Here is a 20,325-nt window from a genome sequence, read left to right on the forward strand (position 1 = left end):
AGAGAAGCAAACCTGACTCAGGACTTACTATAAAGGCACAGCTTCCTTCTGCTCCAAAGAACCAAAAAGTAACCAAAAAAACAAAACCAAAAAGCTTCTTTTCATGTATTCTTTTATTTTTCAAAAGGCAGATATTTGCATTTTCAAAAACCGTTTATGCACTGAAAGTCAGCAGCAGACTTAAAGCCCACTGCTCAAACTGCTGGAAGCAAATGGCTCAGGCAGACGGGCACTTACATACCTGCATGCAAAGATTAATACCCACAATTAATCCCTGGTGCAATTACAACCTGTGCAGATGCAAATCTGGATCCCTAATCACTGGTGCTTTATGCAACGTGGGTTAAATAATTCACAGCTTCTACCACTAAGTTGTTCTGCATGATGAGAACCTTACTATTTTTCTTTCTTATTTGTGGATGAATAACAAAAACAGAGCACACACAAGAGATACCCAACCAAACCCCTTCCTAACTGTCCATTCATAATGGGGTCGGTGCCAGGATTCCTTATGAAAATACCATTTCCTTATAATCGTAACAAACCAAGCCTAGCAGACCAGCTAAAGCTCTCTGTCATCTCTGCAGAATTCTTCATTTCCATAGACTTCATCTATCACGTTGCTGTTTCTCCCTCCAGACATGGTAAACTGGACCCTTGTTTCACACTTGTTTCCTTACTCTCAAGGCTAGCTTTTAACAGGGCTGGATTCTATGGTTCTGCAGTTAAAATATGCCTAGAGTCTCACATTAGCTCAAAGCAATGGTTTTATTGACATTGCTTTAGGAAGAGCTTAGTGTTTTTTTATCTGGGTGCCTCCACTAGCATTATCTTCAAGTCATCTTCCATTTGTTTATTGCACATGCAAGCTCTCAACATGGCAATTAGTGTAAGCACGAATAAACTCCCTTCTAAACATTTATCTAGAAAAATATATTGTTTAAGGACTTCTTTGTCAGCTCTGTGAGAGGTGCAGCATTAGCTACAACGTGGTGCTCTGTACCAAGGGGTTGGCAAGTGACAGCCAGCAATGAAACCTCATTTAAAATGAGAATAAATAAAGTGAGTGTAGAGGTAAAAAGAAAAAAGAGGCCTGAACCTGGGATCAGCCATTTTCCTTTTTCTGAATCAGGATGATGTGTGCTACTGAGATAAGAGAAAAGGGATATAGAAGGATTCTGAATAGAAAAGAAACGGGAATGTTAACAGAATATCAGATAGGCTTAGTGAGGTTTTATCAGATTTGGACAAAAGGAAGGATAGCAATCAATCCTCTACAAGCTCTGAGAGTTCAAACAACTAACATGTCTGTTCTCATCCATGACAAAAAAAATCCTTAATTTGACAAGCGTGCTCATTGAAAACACACCTAGGACAGCCATTCAGAAGTGCCACCTGTTTCCTTTTCAGACTAAATCTAATGCCTCTGAAAGGGGCTGAGTCAACAGATTTTAGGATTGAAAGCTTCTGATGCCTGCACCCAGCCAGGAAGCTCAAAGTTTGTCCATCAGTGCCTCCTTGCCCAGTTCCTGGCCAGAGAATAGCCACATTCAGACTCAGCAGTGATAGATATCTTGCACAGACTGAGGTGGCAGCCTAAACGATAAGGAACTAAGTGAAAGTCCAGTTCACCTCACATGAGTTATCCAACAACCACCAGAAGATGGTAGCTTGTCCTTGGATTACATTCCCATTTTACAAACCTACATGTGCACTACAACTGTGGAAGATGAGCAAGGCTAGAGATGCCGAAACATCCAGAAGGGAAACACTCAGCTTTTACTAAATCTCTTAATAGCATAATTATGCTGAAATTATGTGGCATCTAGAACATATTTAAATTCATTTTGGGGGCCACCTCAGAGCCTTGAGAAGTAGAACTTCAAAGCAAGCAGTTTCAAATGAAGGGGTTTTTTTTAATAAATAATAAGACTCGACTCAACAACTCCTACTAGTGTGAGCAGCAGCACTAAATTAGTGGAGGTATCCACCAGTGTAAAACTGTTATAACTTCATTAATTCCTACTGAGGGAAAAAAATCTTCCTTTGCTTGCAGTTATGTTTCTCTGCTGAGCTTGTCTCCAAAGCAGTTCAACAACAAAAAAGCACATGCTGCAGAAAGAACGTGAAGGGTTTCATACCGATCACTACTTCTGAAAACTGCCAAAACACAATTACCTTCAAGGACAAAGGATCAGGGCACGTTACCAACTTATCACATCATAATTAATGAATTAGGAACGGTCCTTGCACAGGCACTTAATTTCACATGAATTAGGAGCAGCCTATTCCTTTTCCTTGCAAGTCAACCCAAGCAGAGCTATGCTGTGTGTGCTCAGAACAAGCAGAGAACTCATCATATACACAGTAACCTGTATCTGTTTCACTTGGACTAGAGAGTCAAGTGGAAAACTATGTCTAATCTGTACTGCACTGAACTAGTGAGTCATGTCATACTCTGTTAAACAGCTTCAGTGGAAAAACAACGTGAATTGTGAACTGGTCAGGCATCACAGCTCAAAATTCAGTTTTCAGATCACCGTGTGTCTGTATGTACTCATCCAAGCTTCTCACCAGTAATCTGAATCACACAAAAAGACAGAAACAGTAACAGGAGTGAATAACTATGGGGTGATGGCAGTCACAAAGAGCAAGAGATAATTTCTTAATAATGACAAGTAATAACAATACATAACTCTAGTAACAGAGCTGCGATAGGAATGAGATTTTACTTCTGCATAGTAATGGACAGACTGATATTCCCTAAGTTCTGGTGGTCTGTACAAAAACAAAGTTGGAAAATCAGCTGAGATATCAAAGGGAGCCACAAAAATGAATCGAGCATTCATTCAGAAGAAAAATACTTGACAACAAGAAGCACACAGAACTAAATATGTTTAGTCTATCAAAAAGACAGTTTGAGAAATGACTTGATTACACAGCGTAGGAGTTTTCACAGAGGGAATGCACTGTTAAAGAGCTCTTTCATTCAGGAGAAAAAGGCCTAATGAAAGGCAAGGGCCATTGAGGGACTGAATTTAAAACTGTTACAGTAAATTGTGTATCATTCTCTCTCTGTCCACTAAAATCAACAGGCCATTTACAAAGAAAAGTCCAGACCTATCTATTATATCCCAGCAGAAGCTAATATAGCCTACAGGGCTGTGCTCTACAGGAGGAAGAAGGTGGCACTAAGCTGCTAAGCTGCAGGAGAAAAAGGTTTGCTTTTTAAATCCATACCACACTGCCTGGGTATTGAGGCCTCATAATTGTGACCAATTAACTAACTATATTCTATTACACCACAGAAGATCACTTAGCTCTCCATAGAGTTCCCTTTATATTCTCCAGACATCTCCAACTGCAGAATCCCTCATCCATATCTTTTTCTAAGATCCACTATTTAGTATCGCAAAGGTAGACTGAATGGATTTTGCTGGCAGAAAAGTCATCCCTTTACATGCAATTTGTAATAGTCACTCCAAAGCTTTTATAGTCCTACAGGGAAACGTTGCGTGTGTATTAAAGTATTTCTCTAACTCACCAGGAGCACAACCAGCCTCATCAATACCGCTTTCACAGTCCTTCTGCCCATCACATCTCCAGGACGACGGGATACATTTGTTGCTTGAGTCTCCACAGCTCATTTTTTCAGCTGGGCATACTTGTTTGGCTAGAAGAATAAAACAAAGACAAAATACAAGTTTAACATATTTCTAGACATTGCTAACACTGCTTGCGCTTTTAAAGTTACTTTCATTTTGCACGGCTCAATCCTGACGCCTGTAACGAGAAGTGAAGTCCACAGTTTTGAGGTCTGTCTGCTTACATGTTCCCTAAGAGAGATCGCAGTATTTTCACATGCAAAAACAGCCTGTCCCTCAATGTGTGCCTGACCCAGCCACCCTGCCTTAGGAACGCAACCGTACAGCAGCACGCAAATCAAATGATCTCATCAATCCTCATCCAGTTTGGCAGGATTTGCTTATTAAACAGATCAACTCTTCTGTTCAAAACATGGGAGAACTGTTTGAAAATGTATCATAGGTCTTAATAATTATAATGCTATTTATATGGCTGCAAGCCTGCTGAAAAGGAAGGAACTTAAATTCCAAATGAAATCTTAAATTCTGGATTAGAACTAAATATATCGTTCACAGCGTGCTACCCTGGTAAAGAAATTAATGCAAAGTCTGTCCGCTTTCCAAGTACTGAGCAAGAGAGGATGAACTTTACACTTTCTTTCCTCCTGCACAAGAAGGCATTAGAGAGCTCTCTTGCAGCCTCAAAGCACCAACCTCCCACTTAAAAGCAGCACCATTTAACCACAGGATTTCTCTATCTTCTCAGCACCCTGGAGTCCTTCAAAAGCAGATTCTAGAAGCTGTGGGCAACCAATATACCAATAGTTTTGGCAAGCTGAAAGGTTTGGAAAAGTATGGGCAGAGGTCTCCTGTTTATGGAAAACAATCTCTGTGTTACTCATCTCACTGACAGAGTAATTACAGGTACTTTAAAAATGTAAATCAAAGCTTGAACTTCCAGGGACGCAGTAAGAGAAGCTGTTTTTGCTCACAATTCATCAGATCCCTGTATTTCAATGGTTTCTGCAGCTAAGCATCACTGCATGGAAGCCAACGGTCTGTAAGCATTAGCAGGTAACAGGGTTCTGCATAAAACTCAAAGCACAACTCTGATGAAAACTTTTGCATTATTTCAGCAAGGTTGTTATTTTCAACCAGAGACACTGTAGCAGTGCAAGTGCACTCAACGTTAGTGTTTATACTATGAAATGGGCTTTTAGCAGCTGTAAACCAGACTCACATTTCTGTTTCTGCGTGCTGCTTACACCAACTCCAGACCTACTGGGCTTACGTGACCAAAATATTTACTTTCTCCTTTCCTCTTCACCCTCCCAGAAAGAAAAGGGTTAGGCACCATACATAAGAGTGAGCGCTCACACCCTGGATATAGTCTGGACCAACTTGAGCTATAGCAAGGCCTGCCTTTTCAGAAAGGCACCATTAAACAACTCGGTTGAAATGTCAGACACATCAACACCAATTTATCACAATGAACCGCAAATGCCAAGGATGGACAACAATGGTTTATTTATAAGGAGACAAGAGCAAAGAAGACAAGAAGGTTCCATTTACTCACTACCGCCAATGGCACATTCTTCTTTTTCTTTACATGAGGCTACAAAGTCTTTCACAGAACTACAGAGCCTAACTGGCGCCCCACTGTTTGCTTCCTCTTGTGCCACTGCTGTGCTTTTCAGGCTCCGGACATCATGTATATTCAAGAAAGCCCAAGAAAACAGAATTGATTTACTTTCAGAAGACCGTTTGTCAGGTTCTCACCAAACAGGTATTCTAAGAGCATACACAAAATGTAATTAAGTGGCTTCTACTGGTGGGAAACCCACAAGATTTTTCATCAACAGGCTGAAAAGAACCCCCCCTTTGTGGAAACGCATCATCTTACAGGTCTGGACAGTTTCTCAGCCTGCTCTGAAATAGCTTCCCATCCTCTCCAGGCTGCCCCCTGCATTTATCCCAGGTTCTTCAGGAAAAAAAGCCAGAAAAAAAAACAGAGAAACTACTATACTAAAAGGCTTTAATTCATTTGGACATGCCATTTAATTGTTCCTCAAAACCTCTACTGCTGCACTTAGTATAGACCTTAAAACTCCTAACTCCTCATTACCCCCAACAGTGGTTTAGTTGTTCTTTGTTAAAGGAAGGTTTGGTTTATTGCAAGGATCTCTCTCCTCAATTACCAACCTTAGATCTTTTGTCATAGCTGGTAGTCCTACCTCACAGACATACCATGATCAGAATGTAAGTTCATATTTGCCCTACGTGTTTCCATCCCAGACAAGCACAACTGTTAAACAAGTACTGTTTAGATAGGAAGGGATCCAATGCACAGAGATTGCTTTAGGAAATTCAGGACTCAGAGTTCCCAATTCCTGGAATTGGAATCTCAAGGAATCTTTAATAGCCATAGCAGTTGATAAACCTGATAAAAAGTTACGCCGTAAGGTAAGATTTATATGATGGTGATTTATGTTCAGAAGTTCCTGGATGAATGGAAAAGAATTTATGGAGATTAAATACACCGCACTGCATAGTACAGACCTTACTAAGCTTGTTCTCATGTGCTTGTAATGCCAGCAATGAAATGATCACACAATTCCTTCCCTACCTAAAGGAAGGAGGGATAGAGTAGGCTAAATGGACAAAAGGTTTAGATGCCTAGAACAGATAGCACGTACCTTGCTGTGGTGCAGACTATCACCTTTGTGATTATCACCTGATCAGACTGAAATAATCAAAATCCCACGACAAATTCTAATTCCTGACCATGAAAATAAAAGCAAGGCAGCTTTTAGGAGAAAGACACGTTTCAAACACACTACAAACAACACTGATGAAGAAAGGGGTAGCACCAAATACTTTTAACTGGTTATTAAAAACTGAGCACAGCCCAAAGAGATGGGATCTTTCTATAGTGAGATAAAAAGACAGGCGACATCAGGCTTTATAGTAACAAATCCATCAAGTTTCATGCCCTGGGACTTCAGTTATCTGCATGGGTCACGAAGGGTTTCCTTACCAAAGCTCACAGCTATCCTGGCACATTTGCGATTTGTTTTCTAATCTATCCAGGGATACCTACGATGCAAAACCGAGTCTGGCTACAGGGAGCCTTTAAAATTTATCACAGTCCACTGTGTTCCCCCATAATTAGTGATGCGTGATGCTGTCAAGGCAGCTCTGATTCAGGAAGCTCTTAGGAGAATAAAATACTCAAAGGTAACAGCTAACCCAGCACAGAGACTGGTAGCAGCATAGCTGGGAATCAGTGAAGTTCAAACAGACACGCTTTGGGAAGAAAGAAGAGCGTCAAGGAAGAAATGGCAGTCAGGAGGTTAAGGCAGCACAAGCTAGCCAAGAATGGAGGTTGGCTAATTAACCTTGAGAAATGCCATTTTTCAGAGGCAAACCTGCCTGGTTCAGTGATTCCAAGGCCTTGTGAGCAAATAGATTCCTGAACAACTTTCAGACTTTCTCACACAGCCCCACAGCTGACAAATTGATGCACTGCGCTGCTGAATGCAGCTCTCTGGGCCCACAATGGCCTTGAGGAGCAGAGGTGTGCAGCTGGGAACAACTGCCTTAGCCTTCCCCTGACGACATGTGACTTATTAGAAGCCTTCTGTCATCTATTCAGGTACCAGCCTGGCGGTGTCAGCTCTGTGCGTAAGCAGCACAGCCTAATCCCCATCATCCAGGCGTCCCATGGGCAGAACAGACCCAACTCTGAAGCACTGATTTATGAAGCCTATCCCTCATGACCTGAATTAGCCAGGACTGTGGAAAGGACTCTTCTCTATAGAAACACAAGCAGAAACTGTATTCTGTCAATCTGCAGCAATAAAGTAATGCTTCTTTCTTTACTTGTAGGCTTTAAGTTTAAATACATTGCAGCTTTATCAGCATCGACCTTCCCCACTAAAGATTCAGTGACAAAATACTCCAGACTGCAGCACACAGTTGAACAAATCGTACTTTCCCTGTGTCCATTTCCTCGCAGCGCATCCCATTGACTGATACCAGCACAGCCAGAGAGCACCGGACCTGTAAACTGAGATGTAATCATGTATGTAATACAATATATATGCAAACTGTATTATGTTCACCTTACTGAGGAAGTTCTTGCCTCCTATTCTTATCACTCAAGCAATAACAAAGAAGTTATCTGATATTCTGGTATTATCCTAAAGATAAGGATAGTTCGGTATCTGATGAACTCCTAATGAATACGCTGTTAATTGCATAACCTTCCTTCAGTACAGTAAGTCTTTCATTCATCAAGGGCATGGATTAAACATCCTCACAGCATTACAGCATCTTTATAATTAATAATATATTCTTCCCATTTCTAAATATAGCCTATAATAATAAGATTTAAAGAATCCGAGCTGCACCTTTCACTAAGAATTCTGATCAGAAGGAAACGAGCCAGTTTGTTCAGACATGGATCCACTCTAACTGTGTTTGCTAGCTTTGCAGCAGGCCCAATCCTGAAGGCAGGGCACCTGCTTCAAAGCTGGGCCCAGCTGCAAAGCCCAGCAGTGGCAGGAAATGCCCTCCTATCTGCAGCACCGTGCCTTTATCTCAGAGGATATTTCACGCAGATCAGAGATGCACAGAAGTATCATTATGTATTAGATAACTCCTGCTTGATGAAGAATAATTAAGTCCATGAGAACTCAGCCATCAATCTGCTTAGCAGGCAGCGAGATAATGCACTGTGCAATCTCACCAGTTATGTCTTTCATCCATGTGACACTGAATATCCTGAGCTTGAAGGGACCCATAAGGATTACTGAGTCTAACTGCTCTGCATAGGACCAGCCAAAACTAAACTCTCTCCTGGAGTTTTTCTTGGTTTTGCTGAGTAAAGACATTACCTCCAGGGCTCACAGAACAGAAAAAGGCTTTATGGATACCTACGATGGTCAGCACCAGCCCTGCTTGCCTGTAATATCCAGAGTGTGGTACTGGGCTAACAGGGAATGAGTGCTCTGCAAGCAGCAGTGCTGCAGCAGGGAGGGAGAAACTGACACCAAACATCAGGTAATTAAAGCTAATTGTTATCTCGTGCAGTTGTTTTGGACACTTACAAATGCTATCTACAAAGAAACATCACGGCAGTGTCCTGTATGAGCTCTGGCTGACTGCAGGCCCCGTCACAGCACTTTTTGACTGCCTCTGCACGTCAATGAATGTTGAGACTGGGGAAAATAAAAAGGAGAGCAGCTCTCCCTCACCTATGAGCTATTTTCCCTTAAACGAATGAGGCTATTTTTTGCCCTGAAAATTCCTTTGCAGTGATCTGGATTGCATGAGTAATTCCCAGACAGACTGACTGCCGGTGGCAGAGCTCAGCCTGCAGCATCTGAGCCAAATGTTTTCATGTGAAGCCACGCAGCTTCACCAAATTCTGCACCAGCTGAGACAAATTCCCACATCTGAAAGCTCTGAGACCATTAAAACCAGTCAAATTCTGGCACAGCAAAAACATGCCATTTCTACATCAACATTTCAGAGACAGCATTTCTTTAAGACAGGTATAACTCTGATTTACAGACTTCAGTTGCTAAAGATTCCTGGACAAGTGTGTCCACTTGTTTATTTATTACTGTTGTTAAGAGCTGTATCTTATCTCTAGTCCTAGTCCTTATCTCTATCTCTCTTATCTAGTTTCAGCTTCTGTACACAGGATCAAACCATGCTGTTTCTTGCTCGCCTAAGGAAACAACTGTGTGATGAAACCCCTCCTCTGAGCAGACAGGTGTGTATCAATAAAGACATCTCTCAAATCTCTCTTCAAAAAAACAAAATCAGATACCTCCTACCAAGACATTTTCCAGCTCTGCAATTACGTGACCCTTGTAAGACTGCTCACATCCCTAATGTTCAATAACCATTCTGCTTTACAGCAGCTACCTTTGTCTTTTACCATCTCTCAGTCACCTGTTTAATTTAACATGTGTTAAAGTTCAGTTTAACATGTGCTATCACACCTGAGCTACTTGGTAACCCAGTGACACCGAATTATCTTTATTTGCATGAACGTGACCCACCGAGCAAAGGGGCAGAAGTTCACAGACATGCAGTGTAATGCATTGGGTCTTAATGGAATGTGGCCTTTTAGCTTTTTCAACAGGAAGACTGTCTTTCTAACTTATAATATTTAAAAGTGATTGAATGAATCTCTGCGACAAGGCTTTGCCATCTGTATGCAGGGTGCATCTGGTCTAAACCAAGCAATCTTTATGACTTTTAAGTTGGCGGTACACCTCATTTCCTATGCAGGTCAGGTATAATTTCCTTTCCAGTCACCTACGACTTGAGGCAGTCTGATGTCAGAAGTTTTAGCAGCTTGCTGCACTCGCCGTGCCTAACCTTTCCAAAACCTTCTCTAACAATGACATACACTTGTCTTTATGGAGGTTTTTCCACCTGCAGGAGTGAAGACAAATGGATCTCAAGGGGAGAGGATCTAACAGTCCAAGAGCTCTGCTGGAAGACCCGAAGCACCTGCTCGGCACCACACTAACAACCAGAGAAACAAGAAGCTCTCATCCCCGTCTGGTAACACCAGGGGCATGGGATGACTGGCAAGCACTCGCCATTAATCATCCTATGCCTTGCAGAAAGGTCAGCTGCACCGCAGTGAGTCAGCTCCTTCTCAGTATGGGCATCTGTGCCACATCCCCAAAGAAAACAGATGCCAGTCTGCTAATCGGCTTTTACAAGAGGAAAGGGACAGCCTGGCAGATATTCTCATCTGTATCACAATTACAGCCTAAGCCTGGAGCAACATGAGCTTCTGATGATCCCAGGCTGAGCTGAATCAGTACATCCTTCAAATGTACAGGAAACAATCCCTTAAATGCACCCCAAATGCAACTGGAATTGTTGGAAATGTCCGAAAACCTAAAGAGTTCTTCATTCTGATGGGGAAAAAGAACACCTCAAAAGTAGCCATGTGAGCTCAACAAAATCAAACACCCATTTGCTACTGTTTGAAATAACACCAATATCCCTACAGAAGCCTTCTGACATCAGTTACATCAATGATGGAGATCACACAAAAAAAGAGCCTATACATCACTCCAGCATCCAGATTCAGCACTCCTTTGAAATACTACCTATACTCGATGAACCAAAGTATACAGAAAAATTGCAACTAAGTTTTGTGGGAATACTCAAAATGAGGATCTAATGCACTCTTGGTGACATTCAATCAACAAAACAACCTGACCTGCTTTGCCCAGCCTCATCATTACTGTCTAGGTCCATGTCATAACATGGTTTTACCCAATGGCACATAAAAACTATGCGCCATGCAGGAGCTCCAGATTTTAAAGAAACAGATTTGTGAGTCTTTTCTTTATGTGTGTTGGCATACGTCATCCATGATATCCATAAAGCATACATCACATGGTTACACAAAAGCTGCATGCTACCATTCTCCCTTTTTCTCCCTCTCTTGGACCTCTCTGGTGTTTTCATCCAGTCCATTTTGACATCTGAGGACCTGTGGAAAAGTGGGTAAGTATGTACAGTATGGAGAAAGTCTGCAAATGTGCGGGGTTGAATTATCACATCTTTTCTTTGGCTCAGCAGGAGAGAAAATGTGTCTTGAAAGCCTGAAACACCAGCCCCAGTTCTCAAAATATTTGATGAGCAGATAGGGATGTATTCACTCCTTCTGGGACATATGTTACACAACAGCTTCCACTGGAAGCTGTTCTACACTTTTTGGAAGAAAATACTTCTTCCAAGCCAGGAACATGGAAGATAAATGAAAACATCCAAGCGAAGGGGAAGAAATGTACAGAATTGTTCCTAGGCTACGAAAAAGAAAGAACTTATCTCACAAATGTGAAATTCACAGGCATGTTAATTCAGTTTTTTAACATTTCAATTATTGCACACTGTTTCAGAGATCTCTATTCCATTTCATATGTATAACTAGGATTTTTTTTATTATTATTATTTTTTAATTTAATTTAAATTGACCTTTTCTAAACACAACTCTACAGCTCCAAGCTATTTCCCTTTGAAACATTTTCATAGCGGTCATCTCCCTATTACTTAGGAATCACCACAAACAGCGCCTCATAATTTCTTATAATATTGGTAAAGAGAATAATTATTTGATTTACGTTACTAAATGCTGTGTAAATGCTGTCTCCTGAAGCCAGACTTTAAAAGCAATGACAAATGTCTTACACCACGCAATGAAAATATAACAGGCTCCCATCTCACAAAGAAAACAAAGTCCTACTTGGAAACTCCTTGCTCACTAACCAGTGGAAGAAAATGGTCATGCAGAACTCAGGCATGAGCACACAGGTTGGTATGCATGAACAAAACAGTGGTCACTACGAGATCAAATGAAATCCTGCACATCAGGACTCAGAACTGAGCACAGAGCTCAGACCACCAGTAACATGAAGCCAGCAGTGCAGCCTAGATCTGTTGTTTTATTCCACTTTTCATGGCAAGTATTCTCTGTAAGAATAATTATGCATTTCAAAAGGCTTATTGTTTACATCAGCATAATGAAAGGAAGCAGAAAGAACAATCACAATTTTGCTCATAATGCTGACATAGTATTGCTCCAACATTTCTTCTGAAAATGCCACAAACTAAATTACCAGCTCATGTAAAGTAACAAGGAACCGTTCAAAGGCACTGGCCAAAGGACTGCAACCAGGACTCAGACATGCAGACAACCCAAATACCCACACTCTTAGACCAACAGCAACTGGAAGTAGCGGTGGTGACCTTTAAGTTTCAGGACAACAAAGTCCATCTACAACATGGATTAGATGCCAAATCTGAGAGCACATATGGAAAGGATCAGCTGTGACTGAAGGCTGCACAGATTCCAAACGTTTTTTTTCTTTCCTACTCTCACACTGATGGGTTTGAAGAAGTTGCTTAAGCTCAACCCTTGTCAAAGGCTGTGCATCTCACTGCCCTCACTAAAATACTGATGCACATACACATGATATTAAAGCATGGCATTGGTCAGCATAAATTCACTCTAAAACACACGCGTAACTCCACCACATGGTAAGCTCTGCTAGAAAGCAGCTGTGTGGGTCTGGGCAGAGCCCCACCAGCTTCAGTAACTCAGCTAAAATGCAATTACTTAATTACAAGGAAAATGCCGAGCACTGTTAATGGACCCATGTTTGATTTGCTTTCTAAAGCACCTCACATGCATCTTGGTGCTGAAATAATCACTGTTTGTGAAGTGCTTGGGTGGTTATCAGACAGAATTCCAATTCAGAAGGGACTCAGAGTAGATAAGTTAAATGCAAAAAGAATTTAAAATGTGACTTTAAAGTTGACAGTATTTCTTTAATCCCTTTAAGGCAGTTTAGTTCGCTGTCTAGCTTGCAAATAATGGATCAGGAATTGTTTCGGTGAGTTTCCTATCAGATAAGCAGGTCGATAATTATAGAAACAAAATGGAACTTTAATTATGAACAATAAAACCCACCCCAAAATAACCAACATACAGCAAAAATCCCAACCAACACAGTTTCTTCTATTGTGATGTCCTAAAGCTCTTTCTTACAAATGACCATATTGTGTTAGCTGGGAAAAAGTCATTGATTAAAATAATAAAAAGCCCTACTAGAAACTTGGATGTGTTTCTCCTTTGTGAGAAAAGAAAATGCTCCATCTGACCAGCTGAAAGATTTGAATTGCTTCTTCCAGAGCTCACTTTAATCCTTCCTCACAAATTAATTTAATTAAACCTATGACTATAAGGTTGGTATTTTTACATAACCTATATGAAATCTTGGTGCACTCTGATAAATCCAGAAGATTAAAAAATGTTACCTATGGTATTTAATCTTGAGTTCCTACTAATTATCTCCAGCTGAAGCAACTTGTCTGATTAGTATGCAGTTCCCAGGTAAGCCAGTGATGAAATACTGGTAAAAGTGAAACACCAGTAATTGCATTCACAGGTATCTGATAGAGCTTCTTTTCAGTTCCTGCTCTGAAAAGCTGCAACATCATTAAACAGAGGGTAAAAGAAGTCAGACATCAGGAGGAAGCCCCAGTTACCTCACAGAATCACAGAATGACCCGGGTTGGAAGGGACCTCAAGGATCATGTAGTTCCAACCCCCCTGCCTGGCAGGGCCACCAAACATACACATTTACTAGATCAGGTTGCCCAGGGCCCCGTCCAACCTGGTCTTGAACACATCAGGCTACTCAACAGTCACCAACCCCTCCCCAGATTTCCACTTTCTCAGCAGTGTTGGTGCTCTGCAGTTGATGCCAGCCCAGGTTGGCCATGTTTGAACCAGTACTGCAGAGGTTCTGGTGCAGTGGAGGCAGCAGCTCTACTCCAGATAATGGAACTGGGGAACTGATGTGCAAGTGCACATGGGTACATTGGATCCTTCTCTTTCTCTCTCAGGCTAATCCTGAAAGAATTTTATACCTGGAGCGTGAGGAGGAAGGAATGCTCTCAGACTGTGTGCTGGGCTCCATTGACAGCCCGCTGGTTACAAACAGTGATGAGAACACAGGCTCCTCAGAAGTCTCTCAGCTGTGGCTGAGAGTCCAGCACAAACCCGCAGGGCTCTCTGAGCTCCTGCATCAGCAGCTGCTCTTTCATTATGCCTCTGCCCAAGCTCATTTTCCTTCTCTGGTTGACAGAGATTACTCCAATTCTAATCAAAACAGGGAAGGAAAAGCCCCACAGAACACTAGGGGGACTAAATTATACAAAGGATAAAGGAGCCAAGCAGCACTGAGACCATATCCATCGTAAAAGAGATTATGGCTGCAAAAGTGCTTCTTATCGATAGGGAACCTACAGCCACAAAAGGTCCCCAGATGAGCAAACATAACGAAACCTGCCAAGATGAGTGATAAAAATTATAGAATGAAAAATCATACAAGTCTCCAGCAAAATGCAACAATCCATTGCAAAACATTGTTTTCCTGCTACCAGAAAATCTGCACCTTATCTACTCCCAAACGAAAAGCTTTCCCAGGTATGCTGCAACATCTCCACTGCATCTTGTGTCTGCTGTTACTACATGGCCTTACTGTTCTGTTAGAGCACAGAGTATAAAAATATCTTCCAGGACTTGGTAAAAATTCACACTGTGAAGGCATTTTCAGTCACGCTCCATGTGATGCTATCTGCAGCATGCACGGCAGCTGAAAGGAAGCCATTCTGCAGCACTAACATCTGCACTGCCATCTCCTTCACCAAGACTGGGATCCAAGCTCATGTCAAATGAAGATGCAGCTTTTCCATATTAAGGTGTCAGCTCCTATGAGCTGGTGAAGGTATCGACATATAAATTCTTTCTCAAAGGGGCCAACAAAGCACAAAGAACTCAGAGCAGAAAAAGCATTCAGTAGACAACCATATACTTAATCATTTTTAAATATCCTCACTCTAAAATACATTTATATGTGCAAACAGAAAGACATTCTGAAAAGGCTTTGCTGCTATTATTACATCTCTCAGAAGGGAACATTTCATCTTTTACATACACACAAAGAAACCCTCACCTGTTTTCTTTTTCAGACGACGGAACGGACAGCTTAGATGGTATTTTAATTGAATTTGCTCAGGCTGTTGCACAAAAAACAGCGGCGTGTAGACCTGTGGCTGAGAACAAAAGGTGCTCCCCTGCCATCCCTACCTTCCCTTCATTACACACAGCCCTGCTGGTTCACATCGCTCAGCTCCAAGTCTGACTCTCACAACATGTCTAGAAGCAGGAATTGAAATAAAAAACGTAAATTCTAGCAGAATTTAGTATGATTAATTGCTATTTCTTATTCACATTCTATACACAGATGACATACCTGCTGAAACGATCCAATTAATTTGTGCATGTGCACTTCTAAATATATGTATAATTTGACTTTAGTACAACTAGGAAAAAAACTGCTGGCTGACCAACATGTAGACACGCTTCCTGCCTCACAAGGAGAGGGAGAAGCATGGTTATGTTCATGTCAAAAATGACTATTTACCACCTCAGTCACAAAACAGATTTCACAGCCTTACTGCACAGTGTCCTTACTACAGGCCAGAAGCCATTGCTAAGGCAAAGAGCTGGTTGAGGCTCATGGCAGCTGTGGACATCTGCTGCACCACAAAAACATGCAGAGCAATGATGTGTGTGAGCCTCACACTGCAGACAGTGCTGCCAGCAACGGTGGCTCACCCTGGGCACAGCACGACTGAAAGCATTTCAGAGAACTAAAAATCTCCAGGGCAAGGTTTATGTTACATGAATTATCTACCAAAGCATGCAGAGGTTGCACATTAAACCAGTCTTAATCATGATCCTAATCCTCAAGGAAGCAGGATGGAGTATCACGAGACCCTCATTAAAACTGCCAACGAGTTCAGTGGGAGCTTGTCCTGAATGAAAACATGATCCCACAACTGTACAAAGAGAGAAAGACAGGAAAAATATATCTATTAAATAAAAGGTGCAATTATGAATCACAGCTTCAACCTACGAGAAACACATTATGATACTGAAACATCGAGAATTTAAATGTGGAAATTGTTGGTCAATGCCATTTCACTTTCACTCCTGACACCATAATTCACCCATTCAAGAAAGGGCAGCAGGTTTGCTTTCTGCACAACTACAGCGCAATGCTGCTTCATTTGGTTGCCAACATATTTCATTTTTCAAGTCATGACTTGCTTTTGATCTCCAGAAATTATTTTAGCCAACAACTGTTTTAAAAATCAGGAAATGTGAATTTCAGAACACAAGCAGGAAGGGAAAGGAGAGAAAGAAAATTAATAGGCTGTGAAAAGATGCTTGAGGATTTTTGAAAGCCTCTTCAGTTTTTACTAGCTCAATACTGATGGGCTTCCAAATAACTGTACACACAAGGCCTTCATATGCTCAACCTTCACTTTCTCTCTCACTGAAGTAACTGCAAGATTAACAGCAGCCATAAAAGGCAGCAACAAGCCCTTTTATGACTGTTCCTGTTTATGAACTGCATGAACATGTCAGACTAATAGGAAAAATATTTGAATGCCAACATTTAAATATTTGCAACAGTCAACTCATGAAAGCTCAGAGCTGACCTGGAGCATCCCTGGAGGAGTTCAAGGCCAGGTTGGATGGGGCCCTGGGCAGCCTGGTCTAGTATTAGATATGAAGGTTGGTGGCCCTGCATGTGGCAGGGGGTTGGAGCTTGATGATCCTTGAGGTCCCTTCCAACCCAAGCCATTCATTAATTGTATGACCTGAGGCATACAAACACTGCAAATGCCAAATCTTGCAAAGCTACATGAGAAAGTGACTTTCTTACAAGATTACATTGCTTAATAAAAGAACATAAAAACACGAGAAAAGATCCAACAGATAACTTCTATTGGTTTTCCTATTGGTCTAGAACCTCTGAAAAGGTCACTTCTGAAGCTCAAGCTCTATCCACCTTCCCTAGAAGGAAAAATAGGTTTTCTTTAGGAGGGTATTACTTCAAAGTTTTGAGCACTGATAGAACTGAAGCACAATCATTGCATACCCTAAATTAACATACACCTCTAGGTAAGTAAAATGCTAAGAACCCCAAAGCCATGGAAATCATCAAAAAGGAGATGTAATGCACTGCCCAACAGCCAGAGATAAAGTTATCCTGCTACTAAGGATAAACAGCTAGGCTTTGAGTTTGCTGAATTTGCTTTGATGTAAAAGGATAATTTCATGCTTCAATAAAAGGAACAGGATGCGAGAAAAGCTAGATTAGGTTTCTCATCTTGTCAAAGATTTCTTGTGTTAGTACCTACCATTTTGTGTCCTTTGGGATGTGAGGTCAATTTAGGGTTGTTCAACAAGGACCCACTTGGACTCATTCTGATGAGCTACAGTGATAAAGGAACCAGAGCCACTTGCGAAGGAAGTATACACTGTCTGAGATAAGATGACTAAAGTAGAAATGTTTATGAACATTTCAAGAGTTACATATAAGAGTTACATGTACTTTGGATAAAAATAGACTTTTAGAAATCTTTACTAGACCAGAAGATAGGATCTGTAGGGAACTACTGGTCTTCTAGCCAGCCCTGACAATTCTCATCCATCTCCAGAGTATTGCTCATGTGTTCATCGAGCAGAATTTTTAAGAGTCCAAAACACTTCATAAACAGACCTGGAAGCAGCATACAAAAGATATAGAATATTTTTTATATTATATTTAGGATGTGATAAGGCTTTGACAGAGGCTTGTGACTGACGAAAAAGGGTGATTCCTTTGACAGAATTGTGCTATTTCCAATTTCCTGGCAAAACAACAATAGACTACACACAAGGAGAGGCTGCGAGAACTATGTTCAGCCATCAGAAGAGGAGAAAGGAAGATTTTATTGCTGCCTTCAACTCTGAAATGGGAAGGGAGTGGAGAAAACAGAGACAGGCTGTTCTCAGACGTGCATGGTGATGCACGCTGCAACAGAGGAAATTCAGGTGACATCCAGGGTGGCCAAGTGCAAGGACAGGGACCTGTTTGCAGCAGTGGCCTGGACTAGATGACCCCCACAGGTCCCTTCTGTCTTAAATTACTCTGTGACTTCACAGAAAGATGATCATGGTGCGATATTGTTTTATTCTGTTAATCTCCATAGATTTGCTCACTGACAAATCAAGGTTTTTGCCATTAGTCCCACAAACTCAGTCTGAGCTTCTGCAAAACCAGACTGTCTCTTCTTGTCCCGTCACCAGGAGGGTCCCGCAGCTCCAGAAGCATCCCCACCTTCTGTACCTTATGCTATATTTGTTCATGGATGCAGTAGAAACCTCAGCTGCTGCAATGCTCCCAAGGGCCCACCACAACTGTGGCAGCCCAGTAGCCAGACCACAGAAGCTGCAGGATTTTGTGCTGGCAAGAGACAGTTAGTGCAATGGGAGTGCTGTAAAAATGAACACTCGTTCACCTGACACTAACCTTACCTCACTTAATTCCTTGAATGAACCCATAACAAATACATCCAACAGAACAGTCTTTCTTTATTCCACTGCACATACAATTCCCCACCATCACAGCACAATATAAACAAGAAGATCTGCTCTTGATGTTGGGGAAAATAAAAATCCTTTCTGTTTCTGCCCCGGGTTCTAAAACGTGGCATCTGGCTGTGCCTGGATGATTTGACCTAGTTTGTTTGTGGTGGCTTTTTCTTTTTATTCCCCTCCTCCTCCCATTTTCAGTGGCCCAGTGTACATGATGGCCTGAGCGAGACAGTCCACCCTTCTTCAAGATAAATGAATTCTCCAAGGGCAGGAACAGTCTATTAAGTCGCTTTCCAGAAAAGCACAGTAATGTAACCAAACTCAGTCAGACGTGCACGAGACGTAGATCAAAGATGAATAATATGGAAATAATTTCCTTTGGGGTAAATGGGAAGCTAGGAGAGGGCTGTGCATTTGGGGGTGAGCAATACCGTCAGCAATACCAACAATTGCAGAATTAATGCTTTTATGCAACTTAATAGCAAACAAGGACAATTAAACACTCACCAGTATTACAGGAGATCAACATACACAGCAGCAGCACATAAAGTGCCTGGGATCGTGGAAAATACCCATTAAAAATAAAACTGTCAAGTTTGGATACATCTCCCCAAATGACACGTACTTCGAAATAAGGACTGCATGAACTGAAACTGTATTTCAAACCAACATTCACAGATTTCATTTTACATTCCATTTCCATTTAAAAAAATAAATCTATTTCCAGGACTGCTGCTTATTAAACCTGCCCTATTAAACCATTCCTTATTACATGCAGCATGAATTCAGGCCTCCCTTTTTCTCTCTCATAACATCCTCCTGCACCATTTCATATAATAAGTTCTGCTCTTAACTAGGAGGATGTCACATATCTGATAAAGAAATAAGAAATGGTGAGTTTCTGCTGCCTGCGTTCCTTGATCTCATTATATATACCATGTCCCTAGGCAAGAGTTTGCCAGCTCAGATCTTTACTTGCTCTATGCCTTTAATTTATGTTCCCATCATTGCTGCTACTGTTTGCTAGCATTTGTTTTTATTTTTCTCCAGAGATTTTTATTTTTCATTAAATAACCAAATCCAGAAGAAAATTTAAAAGTTCTTGCCTGTAAAAAAAGCCACGTGATTCTGTACCTGTGTTGGAACAGCACCGTGTGGCTGACATCCATTTTGACAGAGGAGGAATGGCTACCATTCCCCTTCCTCAGCTTCTAGAAACTGGTGAAATAGCAAGGAATATCTCACATTTAAGCAAAGCCTGTGCAGCACATGCCACCACCCCAAGACAGGCACTGAGTGGGCTGTTATTAGTGAGAGCAATTGAAAAGCGGTCTGGGGCTCCTCAGCTGGATGGTTTGTGGGGCCCTACCAGATCTCCTTGCAGCTGAACACAGACCTCCTGAACCTAAAAAGGTTTTGCCAAGGAAGATGAGGCTGGAGCATGACATGTCGGAACACTAACGCTTCCCCTTCTCCATCAGCATTGCAGTGCAGCACAGATAAATGGCATTTCTTTGTTCCATCTCACCCAGCATCCCATTTCTTCTCATTTATTAAGCATCTCAAAATAACTTTCTTCCCTTCAACATTAAATTCCTCCTCCCTCCCCCAGCCTCATTCAACCCAACTTCTTTAAATCATGCATTCTGTCCCTCCTGCCCTCTGTGGATAGCATTAATTTTTGAGTTTGCATGGCTT

At 41.5% G+C, this 20,325-nt stretch overlaps 1 protein-coding gene across 2 annotated transcripts in view; it reads right to left on the reverse strand.

Annotated features, from left to right (window-relative positions):
• LRP8 (LDL receptor related protein 8) overlaps positions 1 to 20,325 on the reverse strand; it is a 132,317-nt gene that overhangs the window by 27,630 nt on the left and 84,362 nt on the right. For both annotated transcript variants that reach the window (XM_015870590.2, XM_015870589.2), the window contains exon 4: positions 3,545 to 3,673. In XM_015870590.2, coding sequence (XP_015726076.1) covers positions 3,545 to 3,673 — 129 coding nt within the window. The remainder of the gene's footprint in view (positions 1 to 3,544; positions 3,674 to 20,325) is intronic.

The sequence above is a fragment of the Coturnix japonica genome, chromosome 8 (genome assembly GCF_001577835.2).
Source record: "Coturnix japonica isolate 7356 chromosome 8, Coturnix japonica 2.1, whole genome shotgun sequence".
Lineage (NCBI taxonomy): Eukaryota > Metazoa > Chordata > Aves > Galliformes > Phasianidae > Coturnix > Coturnix japonica.